The following is a 19,812-nucleotide window of genomic DNA, read 5'->3' as shown; positions in this document are numbered from 1 at the left end:
ACCTATAATATCAAGTCTATCACTCTACGCAAGTCTAGTCTCAAGTCGTAACATAAAATAAAGGAATTAAATAGGCAAGGGACAACTTAAACATTGCAGTTATAGCATGGCGGGAACCTAAGTCTACCCGGACATAACATGAATCTAGCTACGTACGAACTCTCATCACCTCGTGCGTACGTAGACTCCACAACAAGTAGCATATATCAATTATATCACCTAGGGGTATTTTCCCCCTCATAGAGTTAGACATGAGACCTACTGATCAGGTCCAACCCTACACCACTACAGAGTGGTAAGAGCGGTCGATGTAGGTTTTACCCGAGAAGGTCGGGATCGAATCGACATAGAGCTAATACAATGTTTGGAGTTGGATTCCTATCTAATCTAGCAGTGTGTAGTTCTCTTGATTACACTTCCAATTATTCTTGTTTGTTTGTTACTTCTAATTTTATACTAATGATATGCGAAATTAAGCTAAGTAGATATGTTTGTAGGGTTTTCTGAAAGGGTAAAGAGGCACTAGGGAAGTGACTTACTCCTAGGTGAGTATCTAACAGGATCTAGAACTTAGGGCAATAATGTTATAGTTGGGATCATGATATAGCCAATGCAAGAAGCTACTCACTCGACAACTCTCGGTAGTAAGAGTGACCTTGCCCTAATTGGCTTTCTCAGGCCCAATTGGGTGTTCAATTTGTGCAAGCAATATTGGCTCAAGTCGGGTATTACTATCTCTAGGTTTAACCCTTTAATTGGGGCTATCAATCTCTTGAATACACACCAATTCCTTGTTGGCCTAAAATTCCTAGACTTAGTCTCTCTTTCTCAAGAAGAGCCTAAGTTAAAAAGGCACAAATTAGTGTTTGCAACCACTAATTCAACATGGAAAGCATGAATCAGACCAAATAATAATTACCCATAAACATCTAAGCCCTAAAATAAAAAAACCCATTAAATACCCACACTAGGGTTGAGCCACAACCCTAGCAAATAGGTTTAGCTACTCATAATTGAATAATAAATCATAGATTGAGATGAAGAATAATCCATAAACAGTAATTACAAGATAAGAGACTAAGATTAGTTGCTAAGTAAGCTACAAAATTACTCAAAATAGACAAATACAACGTTTCACGTGCTCAGCTAACGTAAGATGACCTAATAATCTAAAAAGAAAGTATTTATACACAGCTAAATTTTCCTAACAAAAATGCCCCTGACGGAGGTACCGCTGAAAGTAGAAAATGGACCGTTGCAGCGGTGAGGCTACTACAGCCGCATAAAATCCATTGCGGACTGTGGTCTTCAATATTTGGCTCAACTGCAGGTTCTCTGAACTCCTTCTCCGTGGACCGCGGTAAACTGACCGTTGTCGCGGTGGAGGCACTGCTGCCGCATAAAATCACCACGGACCGCAGTAGCTTGAATTCCAAAAATGACAACTCTCTGAATCCTTACCACCGCGGAATGCGATAAGAGGACTGCGATCGCGGTGGGTCTTCTGCGTCCACCGTAGATTTTCCGTTGTAGCACTGCTTTGACTTGGTTTTGAACTTGTGCAGGTTTTACTCTTTTTTGAGTTGGTTATGACATCCTTGTCCCTTTTTGACCAAACACTGCAAACAAATACAACAAGTTAGCTTTTAGGGAATACTTGTACACATTTAGTCCAAAACTCAATCAAAAAGGAGCATAAAACATACTAGAATCCCTAGTTATCAACTCCCCCAAAATTAAGCTTTTGCTTGTCCTCAAGCAAACAAAGTAATTCCCATATCCTTAAGATCAAAGAAAGGAAAATTTCAGACACTGGAGCCTCCCGGGAGGGCAGGTACTCACTTCCCTCAGAATGGGAAGCAGCTCTATCTGCAGCTCTGATGATTTTTTTGGTTTCCCCCATTGCTTTCCGAACTGCTGGGATCAATTTAATCATGCCTCGTCCTCTACCCTGGGAGGACTCTGCTCTACCCTTTTGTTTGTCACCACCTCCTCTAGATTTAACCATTGTCTGTAAGTATTAGTTGAAACTTGTTAGTGCAAAGACTAGAAGAAGTTGTGCAGGAAAGCAGTTGGCAGTGCAAGACAAAACAGCGGACCACGGAAAATGCACCGTGGCCGCGAAGAGATGGGATTCAGACTACCCACCCTCTGATTCATTAGCACCGCGGACCGCAAAAAATGTAAAAATCAACCGCGGCCGCAATCCCTTAAATGTACCTCTCTGAACTTTATCATCATGGACCGCGAAAAAACCATCACGGCCATGGAGAGGCACCGCTGTTAGAGGAAAATGCCACCGCCGACCACGGTTATCAAGAATTAAAATTCTCACAGAAGATAGACGATCGCGGACCGTGGAAAAACAACTGCGGACCGCGAAGGTCAAATTTGGACTCAACACCTAGGGTTTCAAATTTTTCATGCATTTTAGCATTAATCAACACATTATCTATCCACTAGGTAGTTAATAACCATTTCTGACCAATTAAAACCTAATCTAATTAACACTAAGGAACCCTAAGTCAAAATTAGATGAAAAAAAGAAGAAGAAGTAATAACTATCAATTTAAAAGAAAATAAGAACAAAATTAAAGACTACGGGTTGATTGAAATTACCAGATGTGAAATGTGAAACAAATTCAACTCAGTTCTTGTGTTTGTTCACGCTAGGGCGTGAGTGAACAGTAGTTTATATTGGTTGAGAGTGCAAAGGGTGAAAAGTGAAAAGGAGGGCCCTGAGGTTCTATTTATAGACAAGCCTTGGGACCTACTTATTCTTACCTACCGCGAATGAGGTAAATGTACTGCGGACCACGGTTGTCAAACTCAGAAGGGTTGTTGCTTTGAGACCACCGCGGACCGCGAAAAATACTTCGCGACAGCGTAAGCCAACGATGACCGTGAAAAATGCACCACGACAACAGTTGAAACGTTAGAGAACCTCTACTTTTGACCTTTTAGCACCGCTGACTGTGAACAATTTCTGCCTCCACGATAAGGCCATCGAGACCGCGAAAAATCGAGCGCGGCAATGGTTTAAACATCAAAGAGTGCCAAATTTTTCCAGATTAGTCCTGTACTGCATCAAACATCCCTATACACATCTCACTACCAGTTAGTTCAAAAGCAAATCCTACACTAAGAAGAAAATCAATAAAAACAAAAATAAAAACACTTGGGTTGCCTCTCAAGATGTGCCTAATTTAACGTCGCGGCACGACGCATGTTACCATTAATCACTTGAGATGGATCATTGCCACCACGTGGATATCATCAAACTTGCCAAGATAGTGCTTGACTATGTGCCCATTAACACTGAAGATCTCACCATTTTTGTTTTTCAAATCAAGAGCACCAAACAGAGTTACAAGCACCACCTTAAAAGGTCCACTCCATTTTGATTTAAGCTTACCCGGAAATAGTCGTAATCGGGAATTGAACAAGAGAACCAAATCACCAACTTTGAACTCCTTGACACGAGCATACTTGTCATGAAAGTACTTCATCTTGTCCTTATACAAGGATGAGTTGGAGTAGGCATGAAATCGGAACTCATCAAGCTCATTAAGCTGATTCACCTGAAGATTTGCTGCCACATCTCATTCAAGATTTAACTTTCTCAAAGCCCATATGGCTTTGTTTTCTAACTCGACCGGTAGATGGCAAGCTTTCCCAAACACCAACCGGTACAGAGACATACCAATTGAAGTCTTGTAAGCAGTCCTATAAGCCCAAAGAGCATCATCCAATTTTTTTGACCAATCGGTCCTATTTGCATTGACCATTTTTGACAATATACTCTTGATCTCCCGGTTGGAGACTTCAACTTGCCCACTAGCCTGAGGATGGTAAGGGGTGGAAACTTTGTGATTGACACCATACTTTGCAAGCAAAGTGTCAAATGCCTTATTGCAAAAATGAGACCCTCAAGCACTAATGATTGTTCTAGGAGTGCCAAACCGAGTAAAGATACTCTTCTTGAGAAAGGCCACAACACTCCGGGCCTTGTTGTTGGGTAATTCCACGGCCTCAACCCACTTTGAAACATAATCAATAGCCATAAGAATATACGTATTGCCACAAGATCTTACAAATGGACCCATGAAATCAATGCCCCACACATCAAATATGTCAACTTCGAGAATAGTAGTGAGAGGCATCTCATCCTTCTTTCAAATTCCACCCGCTCATCACATTTCTTTACCAGTTCACTTGCATCCTTGTACAATGTGGGCCAATAAAAACTACAACTTAAAACCTTTGAAGTTGTCCTCGTCCCACCACGATGACCACCATAGGAAAGGAATGACAAGCATTCAGAATACTCAATTGCTCCTTCTCCGGAACACATCTCCAGATCACACCATCATTACAGATTTTGAACAAGTATGACTCATCCCAGTAGTAGTCCAAGCTATCCCGTTTAAGCTTTTTCATTTGGTTAGAAGAGAGCTCATATGGAATAACACCAGTTACAAGGAAATTGGTAATATCCGCAAACCAAGGCATACTATTCACAGACACAGAAAGGAATTTCTCATCAAGAAATGAATCATTAATATCGAGGCCATCACAAGGCCTCCCCTCCTCCTCCAAGAAGGACAAGTGGTCTGCCACTTGGTTTTCACACCCTTTCTGGTCCACAATCTACAAATCAAACTCTTGAAGCAATAAGACCCATCTCATCAACTGAGCTTTGGAATCCTTCTTCGTCATCAAGTAGCGGAGTGTGGCATGGTTGGTATGAACTAACACCTTGGCACCCATGAGATAAGGCCTAAACTTCTCCATTGTGAACACAATAGCCAACAACTCTTTTTCTGTCACCGTGTAATTAACTTGAGTATCATTCATTATTTTGCTTGCATAATACACCGGGTGAAACATCTTATTCTCTCTTTGACCCAAAACCGCTCCTACTGCAACATCGCTTGCATCACACATGAGCTCAAAAGTTAAGCTCTAATTGAGTGTGGTAATAATGGGGGTGGTTGTCAATTTTTACTTGAGGAGTTCAAAAGCTTTCGTACATTCTTCATTGAACACAAACTTGGCATCCTTTTCCAATAACTTGCATAAGGGATTCACTACCTTAGAAAAGTCTTTGATGAATCTCCGGTAAAACCCCGCATGCCCAAGGAAACTTCTAACCCCCTTGACTGAGGTAGGAGGAGGAAGCTTTGAGATCACTTCAATTTTAGCCTTGTCCACCTCTATGTCGTGCTTTGAGATCTTATGGCCAAGGACAATGCCCTCCTCGACCATAAAGTGGCATTTTTTCCAGTTAAGCACAAGATTGGTCTCTTCACATCGGGCCAATACCTTGTCAAGATTCTTCAAATATTCATCAAATGAGTCACCCACAACAGTGAAGTCATCCATGAACACCTCCAAAATGTCCTCCACCATGTCAGTAAATATGGCCATCATACACCGATGGAATGTAGCCGGTGCATTACACAACCCAAATGGCATTCTAGAAAAGGCAAAGGTACCATACGGACATGTGAAAGTGGTTTTCTCCTGATCTTCCGGAGCAATCAAAATCTAGTTGTACCATAGTAACCATCCAAGAAATAGTAGAAGGCAGGCTCACCAAGTCTATCTAGCATCTGGTCAAGAATAGACAATGAAAGTGATCCTTGCGGGTCACTTTATTCAGCTTGCGGTAGTCCATGCACACCCTTCATCCGGTGACAGTCCTAGTAGGAATCAACTCATTTTGCGCATTGGTAACCATGGTCATACCACCCTTCTTTGACACACATTGCACCGGCGAAGTCCAAGAACTATCCGAGATGGGGTACACAACCCCTGCATCCAACCACTTGATTACCTCCTTTTTCACAACTTCTTGCATATCCTCATTCAACCTCCTTTGATGTTCCACGGAGGGCTTGGAATCTTCCTCGAGAATAATTTTGTGCATGCAAAAGGCGGGGCTTATCCCCCCGATATCAGCTAAAGTTCATTCAATTTCCTTCTTCCATTTTTGGAGAACCACCAATATGGCATCTACCTGCATGTTATTAAGACAATAGGAAAGAATAACTGGCAAAGTTGAACAAGGGCCTAAGAATTCATACCTGAGATGTGGAGGCAATGGCTTTAACTCCAACACGGGAGGTTCCTCGATTGAGGGCTTTGTTGGTGGAGTCTTCCTATTCTCAAGATCCAAAGAGATCTTCTGAGGCTCATAAGAGTAAGAGCCCATTCCATGTAAAGAATTGACACACTCCACCCGGCCTTCATCCTCATTTACATCAAGTTTCAACAATACCGCTTCTAGAGGGTCCTCTACATTGATCGCTGCACTAGTATCATCAACTATCACTTCCGTGACAAGATCCACGAAAGAGCACACTTCAGTACTGTTGGGCTGCTTCATTGACTTGCACACATGAAAGACTACTTTTTCATCACCCACCCGGAAGGTGAGTTCCCCTGCTTCCACATCAACTAAGGTCTTTCCAGTTGCAAGGAAAGGTCTTCCCAATATGATCGGAACCTCATAATCAACCTCACAATCCAAGATCACAAAATCAGGGGGTAAAATGAACTTGTCCACCCGAATAAGAACATCATCTACAATACCAAGCGGCCTCTTCATAGTTCTATCCGCCATTTGCAACCTCATTGAAGTAGCCCTCGGTTGCCCAATACCCAAAGTTTTGAACACGGAGTAAGGCATCAAATTGATACTTGCACCCAAATCGCACAATGCCTTTGCAAACTTTGCGCTCCCAATGGTACGTGAGATGGTGAAAGTGTCGGGATCTTCAAGCTTTGGAGCCATCGAGTGCACAATTGCACTTACTCGGTGAGTCATTTTGATGGTCTCATAGTCCATGGATCTCTTTTTAGTCACCAAGTCTTTCATGAACTTGGTGTAGCCCGGCATTTTCTCAAGAGCTTCCACCAAAGGAACATTGATTGATAAGCTCTTCATCATGTCAATAAATTTTCTAAATTGGTTCTCATTCTTTTGCTTTGCAAGCCTTTGAGGGTAAGGTGGAGGAGGCCTTGGCAAGGGAGCCTTAGACTTGGGCACTACCATTTCTTATATGTCTATTACGTGTTCCTTAGACGGGTTCACGTCATCTTGAGTATCCACCTCATCATCATGAACATCAATCCTTACTTCCACATTCACATTATCTTCTCTCACTTGCTCATCAACTAAAGGAACATCATCATCTTGCATTTGAATCTCATCACTCACAATTTCCTTTTGGTTGGAGGTATTCACATCACCACCTCGACCACTTCTAGTAATAACCGCCATTGCATGCCCGGTGTTGTTCCCACCCTTCGGGTTTACTACCGTATCACTAGGTAGAGCCTCATTAGGGAGAGTATTCAAAGACTGTTAAATCTGGCCAAGTTGAACCTCCAAATTCTAGATTGAAGTATTGTGGGATGCCAGCTGGGCATCAGAGTCGGCGTTCTTCTTTATCATTTGTTCAAACATCATCTTGATCCTTCCCATCTCATTGTTTGATGATCTAGGACCTTGGGACGGAAATGGAGGTGGGTTGTTTGGTTGTTGATACATCGGAGTCATTTGAAAGCCTTTCCCCCAATTCCCTTGATTGCCATTATTCCAACCCCCTTGGTTGTTGTTTCCTCCCCAATTGTTGTTGTTGCCACTCCAGTTACCCTGATTGTTCTGGTTGCCCCAATTTTGATTGTTGTTCCCCTAGTTGCTATTGCCTTGTTGGTTTTGATTCCCCCAATTCCTTGGGATCTCTATTGTTGTTGTTGGTTAGGAGCATTGTCCCTTTGTCCTTGGTAATTGTTCACATAGTGCACTTCCTTATTTTGCTCATCATAGCCCTTATCTTGATTGAAACCACCACTACCTTGGTCATATTGATCTGGACTACCTTGACCTTGTTGACCTCTTTGTCGCCTCTTATTGACCAACATGTTGACACCTTCCATAGCATTTACTTGTCTAGGAGCTTGAACCTTTTGCAATTGAGCTTTCGCTAACTGGTTCATTGTAGTAGTTAACTCTGATATTGCCTGGCTATAATCATGGAGCTCTTTGTGCAAGTGGATGATAGTGGGGTCACCCTGTGTCACATTGGCTCAACTTTGCCAAGCGGAGGAAATATCTGCCATCTCATCCAATATCTCACATGCTTGATCATAAGGTGTGTTCATAAAATTTCCCCCTGCTAGTTGGTTCACTACACACTGATTGGTCGTGTTAATGCCATGGTAGAATGTCTGTTGAATCATTGCTTCGGTCATGTCATTGTTCAGATATTATTTCACCATTGTCCTCTGCGCGTAGGGACTTAACTAGCATGTCGTCAATATAAACTTCCATGGATTTGCCTATTTGACTCTCAAATATTTTATTAACTAAATGGTGGTATGTAGCCCCTACATTTTTCAGCCCGAAAGGCATTACATTGTAACAGTAGGTACCATACTTTGTGATAAACGAGGTATTCTCCCTATCTTCGGGGTTTATCTGAATTTGATTGTACCCCGAATAGGCATCGATAAAGGTGAGGGTCTTGTGGCCGGCCGTAGCATCAATCAGACGATCGATGTTAGGCAACATGAACAAATCCTTAGGACACGCCTTATTTAAGTCTTTATAGTCTACGCACATTCTTAACTTATTTCCCTTTTTGGGTACCACTACTACATTGGCCAACCACTCAGGGTACTTTACCTCTCTAATGGACCCTATTTTAAGGAATTTTGTTACCTCATCCTTGATGAATGCGTGTTTTATCTCAGACTGGGGTCTTCTTTTTTGCTTCACCGGTTTAAACCTGGGGTCGACACTCAGTCGGTGGAAGGTAATTTCCGGCGGGATACCTGTCATGTCTAAGTGGGACCACGCGAAATAGTCGTTATTATCTATAAGAAATTGAATAAAAATTTTCCTGAGTTTGGGGGTTAACCCCGTTCCCAGGTATACCTTACGATTGGGGAGGTGCTCGATCAAAACAGCTTGTTCCAGATCTACGATTGTCGATTTCGTTGCATCCGACTCTTCGGGGGCAACAAAGGTTCGAGGAGCGAGGAAATCTTCTTCGTCATCCTCGGGGGTCTGTATGTTCCCAGACGCATCCGAGGTCGGGAGTACTTGGGTCGACTCCCCCTGGTAAACCGTGAACATTTCTTTCGCTGCACGTTGTTCTCCGTATATGGTCACTATGCCATCCTTTGTCGGAAATTTAATCATCTGTTGCAGGGTTGACGGTACTGCCCTCATGCTGTGTATCCTCAGCCTGCCAAGCAATGTATTATACCTTATGTCTCCATTGATGACTTGAAACTTTGTGTTCTGAACCGTGCCGGACGCGTCGAATGGGAGGGTGATTTCTCCTTTTATTACCCGGGAGGAGGGTATGATCTGGTCGAGTAACCCGAGATGCTCTACTACCCCTGACCTGATCACATTTGCCGAGTTGCCTGGATCCACGAGCACACGTTTAACTCGGACGCTGTTTAAAAGAAATGAGATTACCAGCATGTCGTTGTGTGGTTCTGTCAAGGACTCGAGATCTTCTTCGCTGAACACGATGGTGTCTTCGGCCACGCGGTCTCGGATTGGCCCTTTTGTTGTGGCAGATATTTTTGTCCGCTTGATCATGGGCCCTTGGGGAATGTCGGCCCCTCCAATAATCATATGAACGACGTGCTTAGGGATCTCTTTTTGTGCCCAGGCTGGAACAACCACAACACTTTCTCCTCGGTCTCCCAGGTAGTTGTTTTCACCTCTATCTGATGAGTTAGGCATTCAACCTGAAATTTGAAGATCTTGGACAAGAACAGGTGTGAAAGATAATACTTTGTGTCACGAAACCAGCAAGAAAATAATCACTATTATTTTTAGCCCTACGGTGGGCGCCAAACTGTATACCGTGAAAATGGTTTTAAAAATTAAATTTATTGATGGGACTCTAAAAATACGTGATCTATTTTTATGCTAGTTTATTAAGAAGTTGATGTTGAGTATATGAGACTCAAAACGAAATAAAGTTAGGGAGAGAGCTATAACCAAACCGTTGGGTCAGCTATTCAAGGCCTCGAGCCGATCGATTTGGGGCCTCGAAGTTGATTCCAGGGCTCGGACTTGAGCTATCGTGGGTGATCGGGGTAGGGCTAACAGTTATGAGACAATTAAAGAGGGCTCTTTATGGCCAATGATAAGCAATGAATGATGAACAAATAAGAAGATAATAAATGAAAGCAATAATATCAAAAGAGTATATGAGAGAGCAAAGAGAGTGTTTTTCTATATTTCTTATGGAGTAGCTGGAGCAACAGATTTACAAGAATGGTAGGAATGCCCCTTATATAGGAGGGAAATCATAACATAGTACAAAACACATTAACTACTCGGATACGGGGATGAGACAGCTAGATATGATATCCTGACGCCCTACATTGGGTTTAGAATAGCTAGCTAAGCTCTGTCAGTCTTAGCCAAGCGTCTTGGAAACTTCCCTCTTTTCTAATATAGCCGTTGGTCTGCACTGCCCCGAGATCGGGCCCCGATGACCCTTTGACAGTGAGCCTCGATCTCGGTCTCGAACCTCGAGAATCACGTTCGCGAGGCACCATAATGATGAGGAAATTGGACACCCCCAATTTTACCGTATACAATAGTCAAATCATGACTTATTACAAATCGGACTTTGCCGGGTCCTATACAAAATTGAGCCCAAATAATAAAATCAAAAGCTAACTAATAGGCCTTGTAGTGGATGAATCCTTCAGCCCAACAAGAAGTTACACTTAACACTGAACTTAACTTTATAAATAAAGTAATTAACAGGATATAAACGAGATATCCCAGTAGATTGCATTTGTAGTAAATTATATTCTTAAATAAATTTAGTAACCGAATATATTGAATCATACAAGTAAGCCGACCGAGTCAGCCTTTTTATTCAAATCCATTATTTTTCCTGTAGCTGAGTTCGTTACAATGGAATACTACCATGTAATCGCAGTACAAGTTTTTTGAGTATTTAAGACCGATGTACAATTACAACAAACCCAACAATCATAGCAATCACTATCAGATGCACAATCTCTTGTACAAGTATGAAGTTGTTGGATTAATCTCCTATTGACTCCCGAGAGAACATTATCAACATTCCGTGCTGCCACAACTTGAGTCTTTGACAACCATGACATATTAACTGAAACATTTCACCATCATAATTACAAAATCTAACAATGGAAGTGTAACATAGTATATGAAAAGTTGAAACCACACATATACAGCTATCATGCATATAGAAACACATACATATCCTCACATAAGTATGATTTGTGTGTGGTGTGTGTATAATCATTTATAACTACACAAATAGTAACACTGGTAATGATACAACAATCTAGTGAGAAAATAAAACAGATACTAACTTGTGGTGGCCACGACCCACGAGCAAAATAGTGAAAACAGCACCAAGCTTAACTGATATCATGCTAGGATTAATAGTACTTAGCTTTAGGAAAAACATCTTATTACTTCACAAAAAACGTTATTTATAGACTCGACTAGTAAGTAAACCGTCTCCCAAGAATAGTCATAATATATATATTTCTTGACTTGCTTCATAACTTGCTTAATTTATAATCAAGTCTTGCCTGGTTGGTTGCCCTTTTTAAATGATGCACAAATGATTTAGAGTTCCTTTGTCTGCCACCCATGAAGAAAATAGAAAAGAGAAAATGTTGTTTGACACTCAATTCATGCAGTTAAATTGAGATACTTTGACCAATAATGTTTCTCCAGTTAGAAAATTAAGTTGACTTAATAGATCCGTTATTCTCGTTAAATACATGAGTTTATTATTTCCTTTTTCATATTTACAATACCTTAATCTATGTAGACTTATTTTTTTCTTTCATAAACTATCAGTGAGCTACTCTGTTCAGGGGGCCACTGTTGATCCCTCTGGAATAGTGGAATGGATTGAGAGCGGCGGCGGGGGGGGGGGGGGGGTGTTTGGGGTTAAAAAAAAAATATTGAAGAAAAGTCTGGAAAGCCAACTACATCTCCGGTAAGTTTATATGGAGTACTAAAATATGTGTTAGTAATAGTAAAATCAGGAAATTAACTTGTTGAACTGGCCAAATAACATATGCTTAATGATTTTTTACACTATCAACTATGAAACTTAAATTCACAAATTTTTTTAAGATTGTACTTTGCAGATGATTTCCGCACTGTAAATAGTGAATTTAATGCTTGATAATTAGTTTATGAAGTTTAATTATACTGTAAGTCATGCGACGTGTCCACAAGAAGTGGCATAGTAAATAGTGCGTTACAGAGGTCCAAATTAAAGGCAATAAATTGACTTGATTTCAAATTTATTCTTATCGTAATATACCTTGTTAATTAATGAACCTAATGCTTGATAATTAGTTAATCTACAAACTTAGCTAATAAGTTTACAAAGTTGAATTGTAAGTGCGCGTATTGCTTAACAAGTAGATGGAACAAATATGGTTAAAATTTATCCCCATAATAGATGTATTGATATGTGTTTGCAAATAAATTTATTTTGCCTAACGATGAATAATTGACATTCTTCTTTTCTCTTTAATTCTTTTAATTGTGATAAATTAATATGATGTCACGAACCAAGATCCATTAAACGTCGTGATGGCGCCGGACACCGCTGTCAAGCAAACCAACACTAAATACTTAATTTAGGTCTCATTTAATATTTTTGAAATCGTAGTTTTCCTTTAATTAAATAGTAAGAGATGGAAATCTCATAGTATATAATAATGCTTTAACAATCTCAATATTGAATAACCCATAATCACCCCAGAACCCGGTATCATAAGTGCATGAGCATCAACTAGGAAATTAAATAAAACACAGCACCTGTCCGGAAATACAAATTTGGACAGGAAAGAAAATATAAATACTCTGAAGGAGACTCTACTGGCTGCGGGTCGTAATATGGAATGCATCTCACCTAAGTCCCCGCATTAACCACGCGACTGCGCCCACAAAGCCACTAAATATATATGTGCTTGTACAACAAAATGTGCAGCAAGTGTAGTATGAGTACGTAAACAACACGTACCTAGTAAGTATCCAGTCTAAACTCAAAGAAGTAGTAAAGAGGGGTCGACTTCGATACTTATTATGGGCTATAAATAGAATGCCAATGATATAATTGAAACATGGATTATATAGAACGAGTGTAAGCTCAATATCATGAAGTAGTAGGCAATTTTTTTATAATTAAGAAATCTCCAAATTTATTTCTCATCATTTATACATTTATCTCGGGCTAATGAGGCAAAATCATTTATTATAAATTTCAAAGCAATCAATTCAATCATGTGCAAATCATGTCGAGGTTGTACGGCCCGATACAACATATAAATATGATCTTTGCACTGCCGAGGATCGAACGACTCGAACCATAGATGTATCTATTAAATCCGCCGAGGCGTTCAACCCGCTCCACAAAAAGATAAACACATTCAAACAACCAAATAAAGAATATATAAAGGGGCAATTATTCAAGAAAATGCCAAATTCTCATTTAACGGTCAAGAAAACGAATTTTATCTTTTTAAAATTCCTTTACCAAGTTCAATGTGATTTAATCAATCAAATTTAAAGAAGGTTACAAACATTGCAAGCATAGCATGATTTGGGTCCTAGGCTGCCCAGACTTAAGCATAATAGTAGCTACGCACGGACTCTCGTCACCCCTTGTGTACATACCCCCCCACCCCCACAAATAGAAGCACATATTGAATTATTTAACCTATGGAGTTAATTCACTTTTACAAGGTTAGAAAAGAGACTTACCTCTCTCCAAGTTCCTTAGCCGGCTCCCAAGCCTTTCAAACAACTTAAATCGATGCCCAACACTCCAAACTAGTCAATAAATGAGCAGTTTTATAAATATATACTCAAATACTCATTATAATCCTATTTACTACAATTTCCAACTCCGTCCGAAAAGTCGATAAATCATCCTCGGGCCCACGTGCCCAAATTCCGAAATTTTTTGAACATAAACTTTACCCATAACCCCACGAACTCAAATATATAATTTATTTCCAATTACATGCCCAAATTCGTTTCAAAATCCAAAAATACCAATTTCTAGGTTTTCTACCAAAAACCCCACAATTTCTATAAATTTCCACGTTTAAATCCTTATACAAACCATGTATTTAACTTATAATGAGTGGGAATCACTTACCTTGTATTGCTTGATGAAAATCTCCCTTTGAAGCTCTCCAAAATTGCACCAACCAAGTGAGAAATGAGAGAGGAAGATCCAAATCTCGCTCTTAAAACCATTCTGCCCAGCTACATTTTCGCACCTGCGGTACACCATCCGCACCTGCAGAAAATCCATCGCAGGTGCGGTTCCCTCCAAGCTAGGCAAAATCCGCTTATGTGGTCCTCCACGCACTTCTGCACCTTCGCATATGCGGATGCCCTTTCGCTTTTGCGACCCAGCTGCCCATCTCATATTCTGCATTTGCGGAGCTCACCTCACATCTGCGGGCTCGTAGATGTGGAAACACCCTCACATCTGCAGCCAATCTAGCTCCGACCAATGTCACTCCTGCGACCATATAGCCTCACCTGCGGGCTCGCGCATGCGGCCTTTTCCACGCAGGTGCGATTACACCAGATACCATTAGCCTCAGCCTTTCCCCCAAACACAACTCGATCTGTTGCCATCTCGAAACACACCCGAGGCCCTTGGGACCCTGTCCAATCACATCAACCTGTCCCAAAATACATTACGAGCTTAGTTGATTCTTCAAATTACATCAAACAACGCTAAAACCATGAATCATACCCCAATTCAATCTTGATGAACTTTAGAACTTCAAACTTCTATATTTGATGCCGAAACCTATCAAATTACGTCCGATTGACCTCAAATTTTGCATGCAAGTCCCATTTGGCATTACAGACCTACTCCAACTTCCAGAATCAGAATCCGACCCCGATATCAAAAAGTTCACTTCCTGTCAAACTTTTCAAAAACCTTCAAATTTCTAACTTTAGTCAAATGACCCCAAAATGACCTACGGACCTCCGAATCCACCTACGGACGTGCTCTCAATACCAAAATCACCAGACGGAGATATTCCCAAACTCGGAATCTCAATCGAACATCAATAACATTGAAGTGCACTTCAACCCAAATTTATAAATTCTTCCAAAATGCTAACTTTCCACAATAGCGCTGAAACACTCCCGGGTCATCCAAAACTCGATCTGGACTTAGCCCAAGTCCAAAATCATCATTTGAACCTATTGGAATCTTTAAATCCTGATTCTGAGGTCGTTTACTCAAAATTAACCCTTTCAATTCTTCCAACTTAAAGCTTCCAAAATGAGAATTTTCCTTTCCAAATCAACTCTGAACGTCCGAAATTCCAATTCCAACCACGCGTACAATTCATACTACCTGAAGTAAAGCTACTCATAGACTCAAACTTCCGAACAACGTGCTAGAGCTCAAAACGACCGGTTGGGTCGTTACATGATTTGGTGTAAATAGTACTATATGGCTAAATTTGCAAGTTTTTCTTTTAAATTTTGTAAAATCTAAAAAAACAGTTTTCCCGAACATTTTGACCAACTTTTTAAAGTAACTGCTAATTGTCACTGTTGGCCCAAATGAAGTTTGTTTTGATGATTAACAAAGGAACTCAAATATGAACCAGGTCCATACACAGTACACACGCAGATTCGAGCACAAGGCATGGAAATGTAGGGGATAAGCTTAAGTGGTATATCTGATATCTCCTAAACGAAAAGGTTGTATAAATGATAAGGAGAAGGAATCCTTACTCGAAGAGAACTCTTTCCTAGATAAGAGAAGAGTTAGAAGTTGAAGATAACTAGAACTCTTCCACCAAGGAGGAGTATAACATTGGAACTCTATTTATTTCCTATTCTACTAACTCTATATATTTCAGAATGTTCTCATTTTATAGGCATACACAAACGCTAAAGTTGAACGTGAGTTGAGAGTAAAATAACAAGCCATTTTGCAAGCAATTCATATGTGATTCAAGTGTGCAAACCTGAAGCTACATGAACCAGATAGAAGAAGCAGTTCCAAGTATGTATCTTTTATTCTAGTTTCATTGTAGTAGTTGTTTCAAATTGTAATTTTCAGCTTTATTAGGAAGCAATTGTACTAGTACTCTGAATATTGTATTCAAGTTAGAGTTAACTTGAAGTTGTCGTAACAACTAGAGGCTAGTTGCCAAAAAGGGATTAGAGGTAATCCTTAGGTTTACAAAGAGTTTTGTAAATGTTATTTTGGCTCAGTAATTTAATGAAGTGTTGGGGAAAATCCTACTGAGTAGTAGGTCGTGGTTTTTTCACCTTTTGATCCGGGTGTTTTCCACGTAAAAATACTTATGTTCTTTACTTTCCGTATTTATTATTCCGCAACAGCAGTAAAAAGAACACATAGAAGAACCAGGTCCTTCTATAATCTGTGCACGCGAAAATTGGACAACACACAATCCCCCCTATGTGGTATTGAAGTAATAAATATCAATTGGTATCAGAGCAGGTTATCCTTGAAGAGGCTAACACCTTAGGAGAAGATCAAGATGAGTGCACCACCTGGAAACTGGGAAGGGCAATCCACTGTTAGGCCACCACTCTTTAATGGACAATACTATGCTCGGTGGAAAATCATAATGAGAGATCACATTCAAAGAGAGGACTATAGGCTATGGGACATTGTCCCTGATGGTCCACTGACTACCTTGAAGAAAAATGTTGAAGGAGTAGATGTGCCAAAGACAAGAGCAGATTGCGCTGCTGAAGACTTTAAGAAGTGGGAGAAGAATGCTAAAGCTAAGAAATGGTTTGTTTGTGGACTTGGTCCAGATGAGTACAATAGAATCCAAGGCTGTGCCATTGCTAAGCAAATTTGGGATACACTGCAAGTGGCTCACAAAGGAACTACTCAGATGAAGATATCTAGAGGAACTCTACTGTACTCTTAGTATGAGAACTTTGCTATGAAAGAAGGAGAAACCATTCAAGAGATGTACACACGGTTCACTACACTGACAAATGAGCTAAAATCTATTGGAAGGATTATTCCTGAAGAAGAAAGAGTCGAGAAGATACTGGCTAGGGTTTTGCCTATCACTTGGGAGAGCAAGATCACTGCCATCTAGCAATCAAAGAATATTGACACTCTCCCACTGGATGAAATAAATGGAAATCGCACTGCCTATGAACTCAGGAGACAAACCATGAAGATGGATGTACCTAAGAAGGAAAAGATCTCGACACTCAGAATCACTGAAGGTACTGATTTGGAAGATGATGAAATGGCTATGATCACCAAAGACTTCAAGAAGTACCTGAGCAAAGGAAAGAGTTCTTCAAGAAGTGGAAGCTACAGCAAGTCAAAATCTCCTGAGAAGCAAACCAATGATGGCTACTACAAGTGTGGAAAGACTGATCACCACATCAAGACCTGTCCTTTATGAGAAATTGAATGGAAGAAGGAAAGAGTTGAAAGAAAGAACAGGTTCAACCCAAGAAAAGCATCAACAAAGGATCAACCAAGGCTATGGTCACTGCTTGGGGAGAAAGCTCAGATATTGATGATGATGATGAACGAGCACTTATGGCCATTGGAGAATCTGATGAAGAAATTTAGGTAAGTGTCCTTCATCTTAAAGACAAAATTAAATTTTTGTCTAAATAAAGGTTATCTGAATTGCTACTAGAGCTAATTGATGAATCTGAGGATGTAAATAATGAAAAGGAACAGTTGTCAAAAGAATGTGTGGTTTTAAAAGCTAAGTGCAAAAACCTGGAATTTAGGGCTAGTGAAACTAAAAGTGAAAATGATATGTTAAAGGGCCAGGTTCATGAACTTGACATAGCTGTCCTAGAACATAGATCTGAAAATCTAAAACTAAAATTAGGAATAGGTAAAAAGACAGCTGATCACACACAACTCACTCTAGAAGAATATATAGGAAAAATGAAAGATGAGTTATACAAAAGACATGAGCAGGTAAGAATCCTAAAATAGGATCTAAGCAAGGTCAAGCATGATCTAGACAGAACTTATAAATGGAACAGGTCTTCCGATGCACTTTTATGGCTACAAGAACACCATAGTAGAACTAGAAGAGAACTTGGCTTTAAGATTCCTGCACCTAAGGGGGATCCCAAAAGCAAGTACCTCACACTTCCTTAGATCAAGATTTGCACACACTATGGTAAAACTGCTCGGTATAAAAGTGAATGCACTGCAAAAGAAAAGGCAAGTCAAAAGAACAAAGAATTTGTTCAAGGGAAGAATAGGCTATCAAGTTGGGCTAAAAAGAATTTAATTCATTCTTTTGCCTATATAAAGAGATCCAAACTAGTTTGGGTTCCTAAGACTAACCCCTAATTTCCTTTTGCAGGTCTAAGTGAAGGGGAGCATCCAAATATGGTACATGAATAGTGGCTGCTCAAAGCATATGACAGGAAGCAAGAACCAGTTCCTTTCTCTTGAGGACATTAAAGAAGTAATGTCTTCTTTGAAAATGGGAAGAAAGGTGAGATCATTGAGATTCGAAAGGTAGGTAAGACTAATTCTCACTTTATTGAGAACGTCTACTTGATACATGGACTGAAGTACAATATAATAAGTGTATCAAAATTGTGTGATAGAGGTAATATGGTAGCATTCACCTCTACAAAATGCTTTGTGATTAATCTTACCACTGACAAGATAGTTTTGTAGGGAAAAGTGAACAACATATATGTTGTGGATCTATCCACACTTTCAAATAATGAACTCACTTGCTTAAGTGTGTTCCCAAAGAGCAAAGTTGGCTTAAGAGCGCTTCGCGAAAGAATCGTGTGGTGCGGTGAAAGGTTTATCGTTGGGGTTTCTGACCGGTTAATGATCCCTTATTTTGACACAAAAGACTTGGACATGCCAGTCTAAGCCAACTCAACAAACTAGTCTCCAAGGACTTGGCAATAGGACTGCCTAACATCAAGTTCAAGGAAGATAAAGTTTGTGAGACATGTGCAAGTTGGGCCAGTGAAAACATTGAGCAGATGTGGTAAGGGATATGTTATGGTGCTTGTTGATGATTAGTCTAGGTTTACTTGGATACTATTTTTAACATCTAAAGATGAAGCATTTGACGTGTTCAGTTCTTTTGTTAGAAAAATGCAGAAACAACTAGGTAATCAACTTGCATCAATTAGGTCTGATCATGGTACTGAATTTGAGAATACTAAATTTGCTGAATTCTGTGATGAGCCTGGCATAAATCATAATTTTTCTGCTCCTAGGACTCCACAACAAAATGGAGTAGTTGAAAGAATGAATATGACAGTGGAAAAAATGTCTAGGACTATGCTTCTTTCTAGTAAACTACATCATAAATAGGTATATGACTAGACCTCTTGTTGAGAAGACACCCTATGAGTTACTTAAAGGGAGAAAGCCAAATATATCCCACCTTAGGGCATTTGGATGCATGCTCATTGTGCATAATAATGGTAAAGACTCCCTAGGTAAGTTTGATCCCAGAAGTGATGAGGGAGTATTCTTGGGATGTTCTTCACATAGTAAAGTTTATAAGATTTATAACAAAAGAACTATGTGCGTAAAAGAAAGTGTATATGTGATTTTTGATGAAACTAACATTCTCTCTGAGAGGTAGGAACATGATGATGAAGCAATTAGGCTGGTAAGAAACTCAAATGAAACCACAGCCCAGACTGAAGCTGCACCATAGGAAGGAACTGGTGATGGAATAGGT

At 40.1% G+C, this 19,812-nt stretch overlaps 2 protein-coding genes across 2 annotated transcripts; one reads left to right on the top strand and one right to left on the bottom strand.

Moving 5' to 3' along the window:
- Window positions 1-5,971: 5,971 nt before the first annotated feature.
- LOC138871572 (uncharacterized) lies at window positions 5,972-6,955 on the bottom strand. Its single transcript, XM_070149457.1, has 2 exons — window positions 6,512-6,955; window positions 5,972-6,022 (listed from the first exon to the last, which is right to left on the bottom strand). The coding sequence occupies exons 1-2, from the start codon at window positions 6,953-6,955 to the stop codon at window positions 5,972-5,974; spliced, it is 495 nt and encodes a 164-aa protein (XP_070005558.1).
- Window positions 6,956-16,623: 9,668 nt separating this feature from the next.
- LOC138871571 (uncharacterized) lies at window positions 16,624-17,202 on the top strand. Its single transcript, XM_070149456.1, has 2 exons — window positions 16,624-17,015; window positions 17,118-17,202. The coding sequence occupies exons 1-2, from the start codon at window positions 16,624-16,626 to the stop codon at window positions 17,200-17,202; spliced, it is 477 nt and encodes a 158-aa protein (XP_070005557.1).
- The last annotated feature ends 2,610 nt before the right edge of the window (window positions 17,203-19,812 follow it).

This window comes from Nicotiana sylvestris, chromosome 6 (genome assembly GCF_000393655.2).
Source record: "Nicotiana sylvestris chromosome 6, ASM39365v2, whole genome shotgun sequence".
Lineage (NCBI taxonomy): Eukaryota > Viridiplantae > Streptophyta > Magnoliopsida > Solanales > Solanaceae > Nicotiana > Nicotiana sylvestris.
The sequence above is the reverse complement of the archived record's forward strand: the minus strand, read 5'-3'. Positions and strand labels throughout refer to the sequence as shown.

What these genes read in the sequence shown, in the direction of transcription:
- LOC138871572 (XM_070149457.1), bottom strand. Translation starts at nt 6,955, where the DNA reads ATGATGAAGAGCTTATCAATCAATGTTCCTTTGGTGGAAGCTCTTGAG. An exon ending in ATTGTGAGGTTGATTATGAG is followed by an intron (nt 6,023 to 6,511) that starts GTTCCGATCATA and finishes AATAACATGCAG; the next exon opens with GTAGATGCCATATTGGTGGT.
- LOC138871571 (XM_070149456.1), top strand. Translation starts at nt 16,624, where the DNA reads ATGAGTGCACCACCTGGAAACTGGGAAGGGCAATCCACTGTTAGGCCA. An exon ending in ATATCTAGAGGAACTCTACT is followed by an intron (nt 17,016 to 17,117) that starts GTACTCTTAGTA and finishes ATCTATTGGAAG; the next exon opens with GATTATTCCTGAAGAAGAAA.